Consider the following 17425-nt stretch of genomic DNA (forward strand, 5'->3'; position numbering starts at 1 on the left):
AATGAACGGTGAAGCCCGCGCGTAACGGCGATGGACACCCGGGACGAGCCTCGCTGCACACCGCGGGATTGCCTTGCACCATCGCCACGCAGTTGAGATATCACCTCCTCCAATCTTCAGTAGATTTGATGGGACACAGTATCACCACAAGTATGTTGTGAGCCTGCACTTGTAAGAACGTTATTTGAAAAACACTTTTTTCCCCAAGTGAAGCTCAAAGCTAGAGAAAACTACCGCCGGCGCAGTAGTCTAGTGGATATGTTTTTAACGTAACATAAAATTGTACCGATGGAAAGTAAGAGTAATATTTCACCGTGATTAACGGCGTGGATTAACGCGACAAGCTGTAGACTAGTCTATTAAACGGAGGTCTGGACATTCTGTGAAGCGCTGACATGGGGGGCGAGAGATAGAGAGAGACATGGCCAGGTAATGATGGTATGAGCTCCGCGCGCACTGCATGCCCCAACTCAGCCAAACTTCTCCCGACCTGAGTAATATGAGCGTTCGTGTGAACATCATCCAGGATGTTTTCTGATCTGGCTGGCCTCAACTACACCTACAACGTGAGCGACGACCCGTTCAGTTTCCTGGACCGGGAATGGCGCGACACACCGAAAGAGACTCTGTCCAGGACTGGCTTCATCGTGCTCTCTGTGTTCCTGGGCTTGATAATGATCTTCGGCTTCCTCAACAACTTCGTCGTACTGCTTCTCTTCTGCAAGTTTAAAACTCTGCGTACTCCGGTCAACATGCTCCTGCTCAACATCAGCGTGAGCGACATGCTGGTGTGCATGTTCGGCACCACGCTCAGCTTCACCTCCAGTATCAAGGGAAAGTGGCTCCTGGGCCGCCACGGCTGCTTGTGGTATGGCTTCATCAACTCCTGCTTCGGTGAGTCGACCCGAGATGCGTCTCTACAGCCTAATAAAGGATGTTAGTGAGAAATTAGAGCAAATTGATTAATGTATTATTGGCAGTAAATCTGTTGCCAATTTGTTCCTTGACCACAGACCTGGTGGCATAAACAGGATTTTCCAGTGGCTGTCACCCGAAAGGTTCTGAGTTCAAAATCCAGATGAGAATTAGTCCCACTTGTGCTTGCTCATGGTGAAGAATTTGACAAGAATGTTACTTTTGACTAAAAGTATCAAATTCACTCAACATGTCATTTAAAACACATTTGTCAGTTTCACTTACTATACTAGGTTGAAGATACTTTAGATGAATTAACGCGACATGACATTCAGATAGGATTTAACTGAAACTTTTAAGGCAGCAGGGTAACAAACTTTTTTAAGTTGACTCAACAAATATTTTTTTTACAGTGTAGTAGGGCTGCTGTATATTTACCCAATTAATGGAACTTTAAACTTTTATCATCTTTCAAATGTAATTTCATAGTCCTAAAACGTTTAGCCTGAACTAAAACCTTCAGATGGTTTAGCATGCCCTATTCATGTAGGTTCCTTATATCTGGTCATACTGCAAGAATTTGAACCACTCTGGCAACTAAATCACTGGGTAGCAGCTTCTTCTACTCAAATCAAGTTTGATTTGTTTAACTAGGCAAGTCAGTTAAGAACAAAGCCTTATTTTCTATGACAACCTGGGCACAGTGGGTTAACTGCCTTGTTCAGGGGTAGAACAACAGATTTTTACCTTGTCAGCTCGGGGATTCGATCTTGGAATCTTTCGGATACTAGTCCAACACTCTAACCACTAGGCTACCTGCCTCTAACCACTAGGCTACCTGCCTCTAATCACTAGGCTAGCTGCCTCTAACCACTAGGCTAGCTGCCTCTAACCACTAGGCTACCTGCCTCTAACCACTAGGCTACCTGCCTCTAACCACTAGGCTACCTGCCTCTAATCACTAGGCTAGCTGCCTCTAACCACTAGGCTAGCTGCCTCTAACCACTAGGCTAGCTGCCTCTAACCACTAGGCTACCTGACTCTAACCACTAGGCTACCTGCCTCTAACCACTAGGCTAGCTGCCTCTAACCACTAGGCTAGCTTCCTCTAACCACTAGGCTACCTGCCTCTAACCACTAGGCTACTGCCTCTAACCACTAGGCTAGCTGCCTCTAACCACTATGCTAGATGCCCCTAACCACTATGCTAGATGCCTCTAAACACTAGGCTAGCTGCCTCTAACCACTAGGCTACCTGCCTCTAACCACTAGGCTACCTGCCTCTAACCACTAGGCTACCTGCCTCTAACCACTAGGCTACCTGCCTCTAACCACTAGGCTAGCTGCCTCTAACCACTAGGCTAGCTGCCTCTAACCACTAGGCTACCTGCCTCTAACCACTAGGCTAGCTGCCTCTAAACACTAGGCTACCTGCCTCTAACCACTAGGCTAGCTGCCTCTAACCACTAGGCTAGCTGCCTCTAACCACTAGGCTACCTGCCTCTAACCACTAGGCTAGCTGCCTCTAACCACTAGGCTACCTGCCTCTAAACACTAGGCTACCTGCCTCTATCCACTAGGCTACCTGCCTCTAACCACTAGGCTACCTGCATCTAACCACTAGGCTAGCTGCCTCTAACCACTAGGCTAGCTGCCGCCCAAGGTTTTGGAATATTATTCTAAATGTCTTCAAATTAGTTATTTTCACAAAAATGAATAGCTAGAAGTTGTTTCCTAAATGTGTCCCCAACTTGTCACAATAATGTCAATGGAGCATTTTGAGTTTGTCTCTGTGTTGATGTCAAGATGCGCAATGTGTGTAATAGCCTACCCACTTAGCTACAGGTGTTTCTGACGGTGAGACGGGGTGTCTAGTGGATTTTGAAATGCGCTAAAGCAGAGCATAGGTTACAAGGCACTGTGTAGTGAAGAAGGCATAGTTTACATCAAGCATACAATATCATCAACGCACTGTATTATAAGCACACAATGCATTGTGTAATAAAACATAGAAGGCAAAGGCTACACTAAGGCATAATAATTATTATTTATTGGACTTATATATAGTATATATACAGTAACGGTTAGATACATTATAAATTATATGGATAAATGTTTGGATTATATATAAATCCATATAATTATTGGATTATATACAGTATATTTACAGTGCCTTTGGATGGTACTCAGACCTCTTGACTTTTTCAACATTTTGTTACTTTACAGCCTTATTCTAAAATGGTTTAAATAAAAAAATGTCCTGAGCAATTTACACACAACACCATATAATGACAAAGCGAAAACAGATTTTTAGAAATGTTTGCAAATGTATAAAAAAACAAAAAAACTGAAATACCTTATTTACATAAGTATTCAGACCCTTTGTTATGAGACTCATAATTTATCTCAGGTGCATCCTGTTTCCATTGATTATCCTTGAGACCACAACAACACAAAAGTGCCATGTGGACTGAGGTTAGAGCTCCAACAAGCACATAAGACATTATATTTCCTGCTGGGGAGCTTTTAGCCATGTGGGCTGCAGTCTGCAGACTCTTAAGTCTCTTTGGACAGATGTATTTTCTCCCCTTTTGAAGTGGCCAAGAAAATCCAAAATGATTCCCAGACCTAGTGCTCTTGCTATAGGTCTGGGATTTCTGAGATGACTCCCTTGCTATAACAAGACACGTGGTTCTGGCTGAGTGTTGGCAAATGTCACAACGAGTTATTCTGTGATAACCGTCCCGGCCATTTCCTGAACTGAGAGTGGCAGTAACATGGCCATGGTCCGTCCACCCGTCCGTTTCTATACACAAATGCTATGGGCTCACTGTGGGTGGGAAAAGTGATTGAGGAGTGTGGCCTGAAGAAAGAAACTCCACATGGTCATGCTTTTCAAGTGGACTACTGACTCTTTGATATCATTTATCTCGGTAATGTTATGCAGAAAAACCCATCCATCTAAGCTTTGAAGTAAAACCATTTGCTTTTGGTCATCCGAATTAGCAAACAGGCTAATCAAAGGAATAGCTATTTGTAACGACATCCGTCACTCTGAGTGGGGTTGCTGGGGAAGCCAAACCACTGGGCACACACTGGTTGAATCAACGTTATTTCCACGTCATTTCAATGAAATGATGTTAAACTAATGTTGAACTAACTAATGTGGGATTGACGTCTGTGCCCAGTGGAAAGGGTCCTTCTGTCTCAAACAGAGTGCAGAGTTCCTTGGTAGGAGGTGGCAGAGTGAAGTGAAAAAGTCTGAATGAGAGATTGGGAAAGAATTATGTTCTGGAACATAGCGTAGAATATAGCAATTTGAATGCACAGTATTGGAGTAGGAGAAGTCCTTGGAAAAGGAAATTATCACTAGAGTAAAAATGCATTCCTGTCATATTAAATAGAGTTATCTAATCAAATCAAATTGTATTTGTCACATGCGCCCTTAACCCACAGTGCAGTTCAAGAAGTAGAGTTAAGAAAATATTTACAAAATAAACAAAAGTAAAAAAAATCTAATCAGTCAAAAGGCAACACAAGAACTGTACATAACAATATACACGGGGTACCGGTACCGAGTCAATGTGCAGGGGTACAGGTTAATCAAGGTCATTTGTAAAGTGACCATGCATAGATAATAAACAGCGAGTAGCAGCAGTGTAAAAACAAAGGGGGGGTTCAATGTAAATAGTCCGGGTCGCCATTTGATTAGTTTAGTTGTTCAGCAGTCTTATGGCTTGGGGATAGAAGGTGTTAAGGAGCCTTTTGGTTCAAGACTTGGCACTCCGGTACCGCTTGCCGTATGGTAGCAGAGAGAACAGTCTATGACTTGGGTGACTGGAGTCTTTGACAATTCTTTGGGCCTTCCTCTGACACCGCCTAGTATATAGGTTCTGGATGGCAGGAATCTTGGCCCCAGTGATGTACTGGGCCGTACGTACTACCCTCTGTAGTGCCATACCAGGTGGTAATGCAACCAGGTAGGATATTCTCGATCGTGCAGCTGCAGAACTTTTTGAGGATCTGGAGACCCATGCCAAATCTTTTCAGTCTCCTGAGGGGGAAAAGGTATTGGCGTGCCCTCTTCACAACTGTCTTGATGTGTTTGGACCATAGTTTGTTGATGATGTGGACACCAAGGAACTTGAAACTCTCGACCCGCTCCACATCAGATCCGTAGATGTTAATGGGGATCTGTACGGCCCTCCTTTTCCTATAGTCCACAATCAGCTCCTTTGTCTTTCTCACATTAAGAGAGAGGTTGTTGACCTGGCACCCCTCCTGTGCTCCCTGTTCACCCACGACTACAAGGCCAAACACCAAACACTAAGCAGGCACCCCTGAGGGCCCCAGTGTTGAGGATCAGCGTGGCATATCTGTTGTTGCCTACAATTACCACCTGGGGTGGCCAATCAGGAAGTCCAGGATCCAGTTGCAGAGGAAGGTGTTTAGTCCCAAGGTCCTTATTTTCCACCATCATTTGCAAATAAATTCATAAAAAATCCTACAATGTGATTTTCTGGATTTTTTTCTTCTCATTTTGTCTGTCATAGTTGAAGTGTACCTATGATGAAAATTACAGGCCTCTCTCATCTTTTTAAGTGGGAGAACTTGCACAATTGGGTGCTGACTAAATACTTTTTTGCCCCACTGTAGGTGTTATTTTTGTTCAGGTGGGAAAGGGCAGTGTGGAGTGCAATTGAAATTGCGTCATCTGTGGATCTGTTGGGGCGGTATGCGAATTGGAGTGGGTCTAGGGTTTCTGGCATGATGATGTTGTGAGCCATGACCAGCCTTTCAAAGCACTTCATGGCTACAGACGTGAGTGCTACGGGCGGTAATCATTTAGGCAGGTTACCTTTGCTATCTTGGTCATAGGGACTATGGTGGTCTGTTTGAAACATGTAGGTATTACAGACTCGGCCAGGAAGAGTTTGAAAATGTCAGTGAAGATATTTGCCAGTTGGTCCGCGCATGCTTTGAGTACACATCTTGGTAACCCATCTGGCCCGCATATTTTTTGCTACGGAGAGCGTGATCACACAGTCATCCAGAACAGCTGGTGCTCTCATACATGTGTCAGTGTTCCTTTGCTTTAAAGCGAGCATAAAAGGCATTTTGCTCATCCCGTAGGCGTGAGTGACTGGGCAGCTCGTGGCTGGGCTTCCCTTTGTAGTACCTAATCGTTTTTACGCCCTGCCACATCCGACGAGTGTCAGAGCCGGTGTAGTAGGATTCAATCTAGGAGGCAGTTGTTAACATTATTATAAACATGTACTTTCTTCTTGCTCAGCTCATCTCAGGCCAGTGTATAGATCTACCCGCTGCCTCAGATTTTCATGTTTTTGTGGACTTGAATTCTTGATCTACAGTCACTAAATATGTGTCAGATATTTGGAGAGTGGAGAGAGTGGAGAGAGAACTACATAAGTGAGATTGGAAAATCTTTTAATGTTGTGTGTATTTTAAAATCATTCAAGGCTATAACGAGTGCGCTGAGAGTCAGGAAGCAAGTTCAGGGAGTGAGTGTTTTAATAAATAAAAGAAACAATGAACACGAAACAAACAGCGCACTGACATGAAAACAGAGTCAATAACACCTGAGGAAAGAGCCAAGGAGAGTGACAGATATAGGGAAGATAATCAAGGAGGTGATGGAGTCCAGGTAAGTGTCATGAGGCGCAGGTGCGCGAGACGATGGTGACAGGTGTGCAGGATAATCAGCAGCCTGATGACCTAGAGGCCAGAGGGGGAGTGTATGTGACAGTGCCCCCTCACCAACGCGTGGCTCCAGCTGCAGGACGCCGTCAAAGGGGACAAACCCGGGGATCAGGAGCAGACCTGTCACGCCAGCTGAGGCACGGGAACCTGTCGAGTCAGAGGAGGCGCGGAAACATGACAGATCCGTTGAGGCAGGGGAGCCTGGCAATCCGGCTGAGGCATGAGAACTTGACGAGCCGGTGGAAGCAGGGTAGCCTAGCGATCCGGCGGAGGCATGAAAGCCCGATGAGCCGGCTGAGGCAGGGGAGCCTGGCGATCCGGCTGAGGCATGAGAGCCTGGCGATCCGGCTGAGGCATGAGAGCCTGGCGACCTGGTTGAGGCATGAGAGCCAGTAGCAGTTCCTGGACCCGAAATGAAAACAGAGTCAATAACACCTGAGGAAAGAACCGAGGGGAGTGACAGACATAGGGAAGATAATCAAGGAGGTGATGGAGTCCAGGTGAGTGTCATGAGGCACAGGTGACAGGTGTGCGAGACGATGGTGACAGGTGTGCGGGATAATCAGCAGCCTGATGACCTAGAGGCCGGAGAGGGATTATACGTGACAAAGGCAGTGTACCAGTGACTTTTCTGTTCTGCAGTGAAATTGATTCGCATCTCAACTACACACACACACACACACACACACACACACACACACACACACACACACACACACACACACACACACACACACACACACACACACACACACACACACACACACACACACACACAAACACACAGGAGGAGGAATAATGGTCTGAGGCTGTTTTTCATGGTTCGGACTAGGCCCCTTAGTTCCAGTGAAGGGAAATATTAATGCTACAGCATACAGTGACATTCTAGACAATGCTTCCAAGTGTGTGGCAACAGTTTGCGGAAGGCCCTTTCCTGTTTAGGAATGACAATGCCCCTGTGCACAAAGCAAGGTCCATACAGAAATGGTTTGTCGAGATCGGTGTGGAAGAACTTGACTGGCTTGCACAGAGCCCTGCCCTCAAGCCCATCAAAGATCTTTGGGATGAATTGGAATGCCGACTGCGAGACAGGCCTAATCGCCCAACATTAGTGCCTGACCTCACCAATGGTCTTGTGGCTGAATGGAAGCAAGTCCCCTAAGCAATGTTCCAACATCTAGTAGAAAGCCTTCCCAGAAGATTGGAGGCTGTTAAAGCAGCAACGGGGGCCAATTCCCTATTAATGCTCATGATTTTGGAATGAGAGGTTCGACGAGCAGGTGTCCACATACTTTTGGCTTTTGTACATCCCTGAAATTGCAACCGCGAAGAAACAGCAGGTGGATGTCTTCATGAAGAGTGCGGAAAGGTTTGAAGTGAATAAAAAATGTCCTTCCCTATTCGTTTCCACTCCGTTACCTAACTCAGACAAGCAGGGAATATCTCATTCTTTCCATAAGACCAACCCCAAGGCTTTAAGAAGGAATATTTGAAGATATTCTCGGTTATATCCTCCTTTCTCATTATTCTCACTTCAACTGTGCCCGGATTGGACTTTCTCTGAACTCAGGGAGTATGTCTTTGGGTCTGGCTGCTTCTTTGACTTTCTACTCTCACAAACATGTTTGACTGTGTTTCACAGTCTCCCACTAACATGTCTGTCTGTGTTTGACGTTCTCTAACTAACATGTCTGTCTGTGTTTGACAGTCTCTAACTAACATGTCTGTCTGTGTTCGACTACCTCTCACTGACATGTCTATCTGTGTTTCACTGCCTCTCACTGACTTGTCTGTCTGTGTTTGACTGTCTCTCACTGATATGTCTGTCTCTGTTTGACGTTCTCTCACTGACATGTCTGTCTGTGTTCGACTGTCTCTTACTGACATGTCTGTCTGTGTTTGACTGTCTCACTGATGTGTCTGTCTGTGTTTGACTGTCTCACTGATGTGTCTGTATGTGTTTGACTGTCTCACTGATGTGTCTGTCTGTGTTTGACTGTCTCTCACTGACATGTCTGTCTGTGTTTGACTGTCTCTTACTGACATGTCTGTCTGTGTTTGACTGTCTCACTGATGTGTCTGTCTGTGTTTGACTGTCTCACTGATGTGTCTGTCTGTGTTTGACTGTCTCTCACTGACATGTCTGTCTGTGTTTGACTGTCTCTCACTGACATGTCTGTCTGTGTTTGACTGTCTCACTGATGTGTCTGTCTGTGTTTGACTGTCTCTCACTGACATGTCTGTCTGTGTTTGACTGTCTCTCACTGACATGTCTGTCTGTGTTTGACTGTCTCTCACTGACATGTCTGTCTGTGTTTGACTGTCTCTCACTGACATGTCTGTATGTGTTTGACTGTCTCACTGATGTGTCTGTCTGTGTTTGACTGTCTCTCACTGACATGTCTGTCTGTGTTTGACTGTCTCTCACTGACATGTCTGTCTGTGTTTGACGTTCTCTCACTAACATGTCTGTCTGTGTTTGACTGTCTCACTGACGTGTCTGTCTGTGTTTGACGGTCTCTCACTAACATGTCTGTGTTTGACTGTCTCTAAATTACATGTCTATCTGTGTTTCACTGCCTCTCACTGACATGTCTGTCTGTGCTTGACTGTCTCTTACTGACATGTCTGTGTTTGACTGTCTCTAACTAACATGTATGTCTGTGTTTGACTGTCTCTTACTGACATGTCTGTGTTCGACTGTCTCTCACTAACATGTCTGTCTGTGAGAGACTGTCTCTCACTAACATGTCTGTCTGTGTTTGACTGTCTCTCACTGACATGTCTGTCTGTGTTTGACGGTCTCTCACTAACATGTCTGTCTGTGTTTGACTGTCTCTCACTAACATGTCTGTCTGTGTTCGACTGTCTCTCACTAACATGTCTGTCTGTGTTCAACTGTCTCTCACTAACATGTCTGTCTGTGTTCGACGGGTTCCTCCAGGGGGAAACGGCTCAAACACCCAATGAGCTGTGTCATGCTAAAATGAAAATAGTATGAAATAGTGTCATGAAATTGTAAGATGTGTGTGCGTGCGTGTGTGTGAGCTGTAAATCAAGATAATTCAATGTATTTTGAAGATGAGGATTAGGTTGAGGATTATAATAAATACCGCGTTGATGTCATACAAGGAAGCCAAAGGTGCACTTTACATTTCCAAATCATAAAACTCATTGTCATATACAGTGTCAACGTTTATGGTCACTATGTTTGATGTACAGTTACAAGATGACATGGAGCCACACCCTGGGTTGTTCTGAACACAATGAGCCTGTGTTTGTTTATTGTGAAGAAAATATGCTGCTGATGCATGCACCTGAATGGACCTGAATGACTCCTCTCTATGTGCACCAAAATGACTGTTTCTCTGAATTGCTATGTGAAAGCCTAACACTGTATGATTGTATTTTATAACTTAGCTAGTCATGTTGGCAATAGAACAAGCTTTCAAATCATGCCCACCTGACCCAGAATGCGATGTATAATTGTCTGTTTTTGGATTGCGTAAACAACAACAGTAATTGTGTGATGGCGGTGATGCAGGTTTGTGTTCCAAACAAAACAACTATAAGTGTACCTGCTCTAGTTCCTCAACAACAGCTAGGAGAGAAACAAATATATATAGAGAGTTGAAGACTCTTCTTTGAGTCATAAAAGTGCATTCAAATGACTTAGGAGCTGCACACTTTGGAGATGGGTTGTCACGTATACTCCCTCTCTGGCCTCTAGGTCACCAGACTGCTGATTGTTATGCACACCTGTCACCATCGTCACTCTTCGTCACACCATCGTCACTCAATCGCTCTTATTGACACTCACCTTGACTTCATCACCTCCTTGTATTACCTGCCCTCTTTACGTCACACCCTTTGGTTCCTTCCCCAGGCGTTATTGTTTCCGTGTCTGTTTCATGTCGGTGCGCTGCTCGTGGTTTGTTCATGTTCATTTATATATTAAATGGAGTCACTTCCTGAACTTGCTTCCCTACTGTCAGCATACATCGTTATAGAGGTGTGGCCACTTAGTCCTCAAACGTATCACTCAAACCCTCGTAATTGTTTTGTCTTATGTTACACCTACCCCGCATGTCCAGGATATTGTTATCATGTTACTGAATGCATCCAAAGTATTTTCAGATTTCGTTATCATCATATGCGGCAAAAAGTACAGTAAATGTAAAATGCATGTAAAATCAACCGTGTAAAGTTTGGATTCAGTCTTGTGTCAGGTGAACTGTTGTGTAGTCACCTTTGGTCTAGTAATTTCCCCATTATCTCTAAACTGTTGCCTTTCAATTATTACCATGGTTATGCATATGCTTTTCATATTTCTTCTGTAAGAAACATTTAAATATAGCCCTATCCATATAGGCCAAGAGTGTAAAGGGTTATTGACATCTAATTACTTAATGACTTGTAAATACTTAATGACTTCACACAATTTTACGTCAGCTATAATAGCGCCTCTGGCCAATATTGACCAATTACATACTTTGGAAGTCTATTACAGTCTATTGACCAATTACCGTATATTAAAAGCTTAAAACAAAACAGAATCCACATGCTTCTTAGGAATGGCTCTGAACGTTATTGCTTGTTCAGAAGCAGAAATATGGCATTAATATCTAAAGTTGGCCAAGTTCATATCTATTTATGACTTATCCAATGTTTGTCTCTCACACTGTCTTTTCCCACCAATTAAAACATTTCTCACTTCATCACTTCATACTCTCCCCTCCTTCACTCTTGGCTCTTTACCACTCTACAGTTCATTTACTGTTCATTCTTCATGTGTCACACACACACACACACACACACACACACACACACACACACACACACACACACACACACACACACACACACACACACACACACACACACACACTGTTTTGGATGGGGATTGACTGAAGTGGGTGGGAGAGATGGAGAAGAAAGAGATGGAGAAGAAAGAGATGGAGAAGAAAAAGAAAAGAGAAGGGGTGAGAGAGGAGATGGGTGGATAGAGTAGATGGGTGGATAGAGTAGATGGGTGGATAGAGTAGATGGGTGGCTAGAGAAGATGGGTGGTTAGAGGAGATGGGTGGTTAGAGGAGATGGGTGGTTAGAGGAGATGGGTGGTTAGAGGAGATGGGTGGATAGAGGAGATGGGTGGTTAGAGAAGAGGGGTGGTTGGAGGAGATGGGTGGTTAGAGGAGAGGGGTGGTTAGAGGAGATGGGTGGATAGAGGAGAGGGGTGGTTAGAAGAGAGGGGTGGTTGGAGAAGATGGGTGGTTAAATGACATGGGGGGTTGGAGGGATGGGTGGTTAGAGGAGATGGGTGGTTTGAGGACATGGATGTTAGAGAACATGGGTGGTTGGAGGAGAGGGATGGTTGGAGGAGAGGGATGGTTAGAGGAGAGGGGTGGTTAGAGGAGAGGGGTGGTTGGAGGAGAAGGGTGGTTAGAGGAAAGGGGTGGTTAGAGGACATGGGTGGTTAGAGGAGATGGGTGGATAGAGGAGATGGGTGGTTGGAGGATATGGGTGGTTGGAGGACATGGGTGGTTGGAGGACATGGGTGGTTGGAGGACCTGGGTGGTTGGAGGACGTGTGGTTAAAAGACATGGGTGGTTAGAGAAGATGGGTGGTTTGGGGACATGGGTGGTTTGAGGACATGGGTGTTTGGAGGAGAGCGGTGGTTAGAGGAGAGGGGTGGTTGGAGGAGAAGGGTGGTTAGAGGACATGGGTGGTTAGAGAAGAGTGGTGGTTGGAGGAGATGGGTGGTTAGAGGACATGGGTGGTAAGGGGACATGGGTGGTTGGAGGAGATGGGTGGTTGGAGGAGATGGGTGGTTAGAGGAGATGGGAGGATAGAGGAGATGGGTGGTTGGAGGAGATGGATGGTTAGAGGAGAGGGGCGGATAGAGGAGATGGGTGGATAGAGGAGATGGGTGGTTGGAGGAGAGGGTGGTTAGAGGAGAGGGGTGGTTGGAGAAGAACGGTGGTTAGAGGAAATGGGTGGATAGAGGAGCTGGGTGGATAGAGGAGATGGGTGGCAAAAAGGGAGAGGGTGGTTAGAGGAGATGGGTGATTGGAGGAGATGGGTGGTTAGAGGAGAAGGGTGGATAGAGGAGATGGGTGGTGAGAGGAGAAGGGTGGTTTGAGGACATGGATGTTAGAGGCATTGGGTGGTTAGAGAAGATGGGTGGTTTGGGGACATGGGTGGTTTGAGGACATGGGTGTTTGGAGGAGAGGGGTGGTTAGAGGAGAGGGGTGGTTGGAGGAGAAGGGTGGTTAGAGGACATGGGTGGTTAGAGGACATGGGTGGTTAGAGAAGAGTGGTGGTTGGAGGAGATGGGTGGTTAGAGGACATGGGTGGTAAGGGGACATGGGTGGTTGGAGGAGATGGGTGGTTGGAGGAGATGGGTGGTTAGAGGAGATGGGAGGTTAGAGGAGATGGGAGGTTAGAGGAGATGGGTGGTTAGAGGAGAGGGGTGGTTAGAGGAGATGGGTGGACAGAGGGGAGGGGTGGATAGAGGAGAGGGGTGGTTAGAAGAGAGGGGTGGTTGGAGAAGATGGGTGATTAAATGACATGGGGGGTTGGAGGGATGGGTGGTTAGAGGAGATGGGTGGTTAGAGGAGATGGGTGGTTAGAGGAGATGGGTGGATAGAGTAGATGGGTGGTTAGAGAAGAGGGGTGGTTGGAGGAGATGGGTGGTTAGAGGAGAGGGGTGGTTAGAGGAGATGGGTGGACAGAGGAGAGGGGTGGATAGAGGAGAGGGGTGGTTAGAAGAGAGGGGTGGTTGGAGAAGATGGGTGGTTAAATGACATGGGGGGTTGGAGGGATGGGTGGTTAGAGGAGATGGGTGGTTTGAGGACATGGATGTTAGAGAACATGGGTGGTTGGAGGAGAGGGATGGTTAGAGGAGAGGGGTGGTTAGAGGAGAGGGGTGGTTGGAGGAGAAGGGTGGTTAGAGGAAAGGGGTGGTTAGAGGACATGGGTGGTTAGAGGAGATGGGTGGTTGGAGGACATGGGTGGTTGGAGGACATGGGTGGTTGGAGGACCTGGGTGGTTGGAGGACGTGTGGTTAAAAGACATGGGTGGTTAGAGAAGATGGGTGGTTTGGGGACATGGGTGGTTTGAGGACATGGGTGTTTGGAGGAGAGCGGTGGTTAGAGGAGAGGGGTGGTTGGAGGAGAAGGGTGGTTAGAGGAAATGGGTGGTTAGAGGACATGGGTGGTTAGAGAAGAGTGGTGGTTGGAGGAGATGGGTGGTTAGAGGACATGGGTGGTAAGGGGACATGGGTGGTTGGAGGAGATGGGTGGTTGGAGGAGATGGGTGTTTAGAGGAGATGGGAGGATAGAGGAGATGGGTGGTTGGAGGAGATGGGTGGTTAGAGGAGAGGGGCGGATAGAGGAGATGGGTGGATAGAGGAGATGGGTGGTTGGAGGAGAGGGTGGTTAGAGGAGAGGGGTGGTTGGAGAAGAACGGTGGTTAGAGGAAATGGGTGGATAGAGGAGATGGGTGGCAAAAAGGGAGAGGGTGGTTAGAGGAGATGGGTGATTGGAGGAGATGGGTGGTTAGAGGAGAAGGGTGGATAGAGGAGATGGGTGGTGAGAGGAGAAGGGTGGTTTGAGGACATGGATGTTAGAGGCATTGGGTGGTTAGAGAAGATGGGTGGTTTGGGGACATGGGTGGTTTGAGGACATGGGTGGTTTGAGGACATGGGTGTTTGGAGGAGAGGGGTGGTTAGAGGAGAAGGGTGGTTGGAGGAGAAGGGTGGTTAGAGGACATGGGTGGTTAGAGAAGAGTGGTGGTTGGAGGAGATGGGTGGTTAGAGGACATGGGTGGTAAGGGGACATGGGTGGTTGGAGGAGATGGGTGGTTGGAGGAGATGGGTGGTTAGAGGAGATGGGAGGTTAGAGGAGATGGGAGGTTAGAGGAGATGGGTGGTTAGAGGAGAGGGGTGGTTAGAGGAGATGGGTGGCAGAAAGGGAGAGGGGTGGTTCGAGGAGATGGGTGGTTAGAGGACATGGATGGCTGTTGGCTGTAAACAGCAAAAGGTGAAGACCTTAGATTGTTCATCTCTCCTACACACTGCACTCTACAGGGTAAGACAGAGGGGAGAACCTATTACAATGCCCTTTGTACAACACACATGCATGCTTGCAAGCACACATAGACACACACAAAATACACACAGAGACACGGCAGGGTAATCTCTGTTTTCTACGTTCAGATTATAGGCAGAATAGGTCTCAGCTGCAAGGGAGGCCAGATACGTCTCTATAGTTATCAATTTTATGGCCTTAGATATTGACACTGTGCTGTCATCCTGTTAGAAGGTAACAGATTATTTTATTACAATGGTTCAAATGGATTTTCATTGTGTTCCATGGTGCTATTCGCCCCCTAGAGGAGCTTTCTGGTACTTAGAAAGACTGTACGCAAACAGGAAGTAGAGAATTCGTTCTGCACGTATAGAAGCAGCTAAAAACAACGCTACGGTGCAGGTCTTTCAGTGTAGCTATTTCTTGTCACGCTTCAGCCTCGGAAAATATTTGTTTGTGAATTCGATTTAAGCATTTAGCTAGTGATGATAATCTTTTTATTGATAGAGTTGCTTACATATCAATGTTGGTTGGTTGCATTTACTCACACAAATTGCCTTGCCTTTCATGTATGCCTTCAGCTGTATTACTTTGCTCTTGCGTCATGCAAACGAATTGTAAAATATACAATACTGTAGTTTTGTTACTGTTTCTAGTGTAATATGCTTTGTTATTCTACAGAGATGGTTGTACATTATTAGAGTAATGAAAGGAGTTAGCCAATTACCATATGAGTAACAATTAGCTATATGGTTTGGCATCATGCCAGATGCATGGTACCTTAGCACGTGCTTTGTATTCATGCAACTTCAAATGTATAATGTACAGCTACAGTATGTCGGTGTGAATTGAATACTAAAGTATATTCTTTTCTGTATTTTGCAGTTTCACAACATAAACGCTTTCAATATATTCATTCAAGAAAAGTCACGCCTTGGGAGTTTTATTGAAGACTTAGTTGTTAGCTATCTTAGTTTTGCATGGTAACGCAATTCAAGGGCAGAATAGACACTAAACCTCCTCCACCCAGCTGTGGCAGAAAAACATATTTTTTCGGTTTCTGATTTGCTGGAATTCAATCAAATTTGCACAGCGGGAGACCTGGCACTGCCACAAAATTCACATAATTGCCTGCCCAACATCAAAGTGCATTTTTAGTAATCAGAGCGAGCCAGGCAGAGGCAGAGGTTTTAATGGCCAGATAGTGGGACAGAGCCCTTCCCATCAAAGAGTGGCAGATATACATCCTGGTTGTTTATTTCAGGCTATATATACCACATTTAAGGTGCAGGCTAAATAACTGCTTAGATGCCCATAGAATGTTAATAAAGAACCCTTCGAACCACTGGTAACCCAACGGAACCCCACAGTGCTGGAGGATTTGCTGTGGTAAAACTCTGCAGAGAAAAACTCTGAGAACAAAAAACTGTGTCACGTCTGTTACATCACTCCTTAAAACAGAGTTAAGTAGTCAGGAGGAATTTACATTGATAAGGACAAATAAACACAAACAAAGTTAAATAAACGCCAATAAAAGTTGACATGTACAGTCGTGGCCAAAAGTTTTGAGAATGACACAAATATTAATTTCCACAAAGTTTGCTGCTTCAGTGTCTTTAGATATTTTTGTCAGATAATTATAATTAAGTATAATTACAAGCATTTCATAAGTGTCAAAGGCTTTTATTGACAATTACATGAAGTTGATGCAAAGAGTCAATATTTGCAGTGTTGACCCTTCTTTTTCAAGACCTCTGCAATCCGCCCTGGCATGCTGTCAATTAACTTCTGGGCCAATTTTTTTAATTTTTATAAATAATTTATATATACTTCTGGGCCACATCCTGACTGATGGCAGCCCATTCTTGCACAATCAATGCTTGGAGTTTGTCAGAATTTGTGGGTTTTGTTTGTCCACCCGCCTCTTGAGGATTGACCACAAGTTCTCAATGGGATTAAGGTCTGGGGAATTTCCTGGCCATGGACCCAAAATATCGATGTTTTGTTCCCCGAGCCACTTAGTTATCACTTTTGCCTTATGGCAAGGTGCACCATCTTGCTGGAAAAGGAATTGTTCGTCACCAAACTGTTCCTGCATGGTTGGGAGAAGTTGCTCTCAGAGGATGTGTTGGTACCATTCTTTATTCATGGATGTGTTCTTAGGCAAAATTGTGAGTGAGCCCACTCACTTGGCTGAGAAGCAACCCCACACATGAATGGTCTCAGGATGCTTTATTACTGTTGGCATGACAGAGGACTGATGGTAGCGCTCACCTTGTCTTCTCCGGACAAGCTTTTTCCGGATGCCCCAAACAATCGGTAAGGGGATTCATCAGAGAAAATGACTTTACCCCAGTCCTCAGCAGTCCAATCCCTGTACCTTTTGCAGAATATCAGTCTGTCCCTGATGTTTTTCCTAGAGAGAAGTGGCTTCTTTGCTGCCCCTCTTGACACCAGGCCATCCTCCAAAAGTCTTCACCTCACTGTGCGTGCAGATGCACTCACAACTGCCTGCTGCCATTCCTGAGCAAGCTCTGTACTGGTGGTGCCCCGATCCCGCAGCTGAATCGACTTTAGGAGACTTCCTGGTGCTTGCTGGACTTTTTTGGGCACCCCGAAGCCTTCTTCACAGCAATTGAACCGCTCTCCTTGAAGTTCTTGATGATCCGATAAATGGTTGATTTAGGTGCAATCTTACT

General features: G+C 45.6%; 1 protein-coding gene across 1 annotated transcript in view; it reads left to right on the plus strand.

Moving 5' to 3' along the window:
• The first annotated feature begins 527 nt into the window (after positions 1–527).
• tmtops2b (teleost multiple tissue opsin 2b) overlaps positions 528–17425 on the plus strand; it is a 61736-nt gene continuing 44838 nt past the window's right edge. Inside the window, exon 1 of the mRNA XM_039007213.1 lies at positions 528–894. Coding sequence (XP_038863141.1) covers positions 528–894 — 367 coding nt within the window. The remainder of the gene's footprint in view (positions 895–17425) is intronic.

Source organism: Salvelinus namaycush, chromosome 13, assembly GCF_016432855.1.
Source record: "Salvelinus namaycush isolate Seneca chromosome 13, SaNama_1.0, whole genome shotgun sequence".
Classification (NCBI taxonomy): domain Eukaryota; kingdom Metazoa; phylum Chordata; class Actinopteri; order Salmoniformes; family Salmonidae; genus Salvelinus; species Salvelinus namaycush.